General features: G+C 36.1%; 1 protein-coding gene across 1 annotated transcript in view; it reads right to left on the reverse strand.

Annotated features, from left to right (window-relative positions):
* Xpr1 (xenotropic and polytropic retrovirus receptor 1) overlaps positions 1-4,280 on the reverse strand; it is a 158,108-nt gene that overhangs the window by 40,042 nt on the left and 113,786 nt on the right. Inside the window, exon 9 of the mRNA XM_005364008.3 lies at positions 3,860-4,039. Within this exon, the coding sequence (XP_005364065.1) occupies positions 3,860-4,039 (180 nt within the window). The remainder of the gene's footprint in view (positions 1-3,859; positions 4,040-4,280) is intronic.

A 4,280-nucleotide genomic window follows, 5' to 3' on the forward strand; every position in this document is an offset into this window, starting at 1 on the left:
GTGAGTTCGAGACCAGCCTGGTCTACAAGAGCTAGTTCCAGGACAGGCTCCAAAACCACAGAGAAACCCTGTCTCGAAAAAAAAAAAAAAAAAAAGAGGACACCCTAGAAAACAGAAGGGAACAAGCACTTCTGTCACAGGCAAGTCAAGAGGACGGACAGGTCATACTTAACTGACATTTATACACAGTCAGCCTCATTCCAGATTTATCTGAATCCTCTTCCTAAATGAGTACCATGTAACTCTTCTTTTTTCTCTACTAGCCAAAGTCTTCCAAATACTCTATCTCTACTCTGACTTTGATTAAAATGATAGATTCCCAGAGTAATAGCATTATGAAATCGAGAATTAATTCTGAATGTTTAGACAAATGCACAAAAAATATCACTGGTGGGTTATTGGTAAGCTACTGGCCTAGAATATTTGCAAATACTTTATGAGCTATCTTGGGCATGGGACCTAAGTCTACATGTAGAATCTATGATAGCTGAAGGTAAATATATACTATATGAGGTTGCAGTTCTACTTCAAAAATTATTTTATGCATATGGATGTTTTGACTGCATGCATGTCTGTGCACCATGCTTGTGTTTGATGCTCTTGGAGGGAGAAGACGGAATCAGATCCCTTAGAACTGGAGTTATAGGCAGTTGTGAGCTGTCATATAAATGCTGTTACTAAAAAATGGGTCCTCTGGAAGGGCAACCTGTGCTTTTAACCACTGAGTCATCTCTTCGACCCCCAAGTTCATGTGAGTGTACACATGATTTTACTATAGAACTAAAGAAAATATTGGTTAGAAACTGATCTCTAAATAATATAATTAAGGACTCTTATTTTAAAACTTTTTTTTTTTTTTTTTTTTTTTTTTGGAGACAGGGTCTCTCTGTGTAGCTCTGGCCATACTAGAACTCACTCTGTAGTCCATGTTGGCCTTGAACTCACAGAGAGCCACCTGCCTCTGCTTCCTGAGTGCTGTAATTAAAGGCATGCATGCCACTGCCCAATTCTATTTTAAATCTTGAGCTAGCATTCTGGAAGGTAATGTTACTGTTGGAAATCTGGGGCTTTGTTTATACTTTCTAATTGAAATTCTAGTTGGGGCAAATACAGATGTAGGAAAGAGACTAATGGATATAAATAGACTGTACTAGACTAGACATATTAATATTGCGGTAAGTTAGTATCTTAAAGTTCTTGAGCTTTTTTTAAAGGGACAGTAGCATTTGCCAATTTCAAAGATTCCCATATAACTATGAATATAATACATATTCCCATATAACTATGAACATAAAAGTACTTTATTATTATGATCACATGACATATGTGTTTTCCACACTAAAAATTGAAGGTTAAAAAAAAGAGAGAGAAATAAGCATTTTATTTTGGATAAATCTTTAAAAAACAATTTCAAAGAAATATAGCTACAATGAAAACATTCTATTAATTTTCTGTCATACATTATACGGACTAATTGGATCAGTGAAGTTTGAATAAAATAAATGTCAACTGAATTTAAATTACATACACAGTAATATTATTTGTTTTGGTAACAATAATACAAAAGCAACAAATCAGTGTTTCTTTCTACATTTTACTGCTTCTAAGAGTGCTCCTTACTAGTCTATGATTCCTTTTTATCCATCATTGCTAGCCTATTCAATCAACCAATCTGCATTATTAATACACACTGCAGACACATACATAAACATCTACTCAACAGGGATCATTCTACTAATCAGAGTAAGTAGCCATGCATGAAATTGTGGCTTTCTACTTAAGTAAAGGATACACTGGGGAACTGTGCACTTAGCACACAACATACACAACTACATCATCTTGTTATTGCACTGAGATTATTATAATAAGCTTCCTGAATCTTCCAAAAAACCTCATTTAGAAATAATTTTATAGATAAACTGAAGAGGTGACTCAGTGGCTAACAGTACTTGCTGCTCTTTTGGAGGACTTGGGTTCAGTTTCCAGCACCCATATGGCAGCTAATAACCATCTATATGTTCCAAGGATCCAATGCCACCTTCTAGTTTCTATGAGCACAAAACACACATACACATATGAAGGCACCCACATACATGAGATAAAAAAATAAACAAATCTTTAAAAAAAACCAATACTTTACAGGGATTTTTACATATATAGTTAATCTAAGAAAATATTTTTAATATATTCAAGAGATAAATGGCAGTTCTATTTCTTCTTCTTCCTCTAAAACCCAAATCACCTTCTCTAAAAGCATGCTGATGCTAGGTTCTGGTACATGCCTGTAATCCCAGAATTCATGTTCCAGAGGCAGGAAGGTTGCAAATTCAAGACCAGCCTGGTCTACAAATTAAATTTCAGGTTAGCCTCAGCTAGCAAACACTTTATCAACTGAGGTACATCCTAAGCCCTGAGTTTTTGTTGTCTTCCCCACTCCTAAGAGGGGAAAAAGGAAGAATTTTAATTTGTAATAAAAATCTTGGTAGAAGGTAAAATTCTCATAATAATATTCAACTTTGGAAAAGCCAAGAAAATTTGGCCATATTATTTTCTTCGTTGCTATAAGCATTCACTTTCATTTAAAACAAAACAAATAGGGGAAGAAAGCTGTGTTTTAGGTTTCTAGGTTTTAGGCAGTGTGCATGAGTGTGTATGTGCATGTAAGTTCAGACAGGGTCTAACTCTAAAATTCACTATGTAGACCAAGCTGGCCTTGAAGTCATGGCAATCTTCCTGCCTCAGCCTCCAGAATGTAGGGTTTACATGAATGAGTCACCAAGTGTAGTATGTTTCAGTTTTAAAATTTTAAACAAGTATTGCTAATCCCCTAGGGAAAAACAAAAAACATTTTTTTTTATAAAAATTATATTTTTCAGGGAGGTATGGTGAACAAGGAGAGGAAAGAATTACGGTGATTCATTTTAACCACTATTCTTCCTTCTATTATCAGCTGTAATCCATCACCTAAGAAATATATACATGAGAACATTCTTAATTGACTTCAAAAATAAAGCCAGCTTTATTTAAGAGTGTATCAGATCCTTTCAGAACTACCTTTACACTATCACAAAATGACACAGCTATAATTTTCCAGGACATTCTCTATTCCACTGTTAAAAGATTTTGAGATCATTAAGAATTGGGCAAAGGCCAAGCACTGTGGCACACTTGCTATAACCCTGACTTGGGGCTAAGGCAGGAAAACCATGACACTGAAGTCAGCCTGGGCTATAAAAGTAGACTCTACCTCAAAAAAGTGAATGCAAAATCATATAAAGAAAGAAGTTACTAAAACAAAAAATACAAGTTGGCTTCAAATTCAGCTTGGTGGAGAACCAATTGCTCCTAAAATAAAGGGCTTGGCTAACTAGTCACATCAACTGGACAATTAGGAACAATAGTATCACACCTTTAACAGGACAGGTTCAGGTTATGTTATGTAGTTGAGAATGACTGTGGACTTGTAATACTTCTGCCGTTATCTCCTAAGTACAGGGATTACACGAAGCCATTATGCCTGGCTTTCTTTTCTTTAGAAAGAAGCCAAAAGTTCTAAGTTCTACACACTAACACACTGATTAAATAACCTGTATAACAAAATAATAAATAATCATAATTAGCAAAATCAATTCACTATCTGGTCACTTGGAGGAAAAAAACACAAAGCACTTTTCCAGAGCTGCATGCTGTAGCTGTAAACTTTCAAGGTTATCCAGTATCTGTCAAAAATACTTTTGCTCCTAAAGCTGGGCACCACTCATGTGGCACAATGTGAAGCACACAGCCATGAGTGACCTTTGAGGGAGCCAATGACTAACAACACTCCTCTAAAAATGTTGCACAAGCTTTCTAGACTTACCAGAAGTTTAAGCAGCCAAAATCTGGATTTATAGTAGAAAGTTTTGGTGGGGTTGATAAGAAAGAAGACCATAAATCCATAAAGGGCAAGTGGGTACACATATATAGGGATGATACTAATTGGAGCGAAAAAGCATGCCAGAAGGCTCAGGCACCATAATATCCCCAGGAATCCAGCAATCTATAAAGCACAGGGAACACAAAAAGAAAGAAAGTTACTTCTTATCATTATACAGAAAAACCTTTAATAAATAAAGGTAAGAAAAACAATAAAGAATCCAACAATCTTCAAGTGGAAGATGGACTTGAGTACTCATCAAGACTGCAAACTAGCCGGGCGATGGTGGCGCACGCCTTTAATCCCAGCACTCGGGAGGCAGAGGCAGGCGGATCTCTGTGAGTTCGAGACCAGCCTGGTCTAC

The sequence above is a fragment of the Microtus ochrogaster genome, assembly GCF_000317375.1.
Source record: "Microtus ochrogaster isolate Prairie Vole_2 chromosome 6 unlocalized genomic scaffold, MicOch1.0 chr6_random_2, whole genome shotgun sequence".
NCBI classification, from domain to species: Eukaryota; Metazoa; Chordata; class Mammalia; order Rodentia; family Cricetidae; genus Microtus; species Microtus ochrogaster.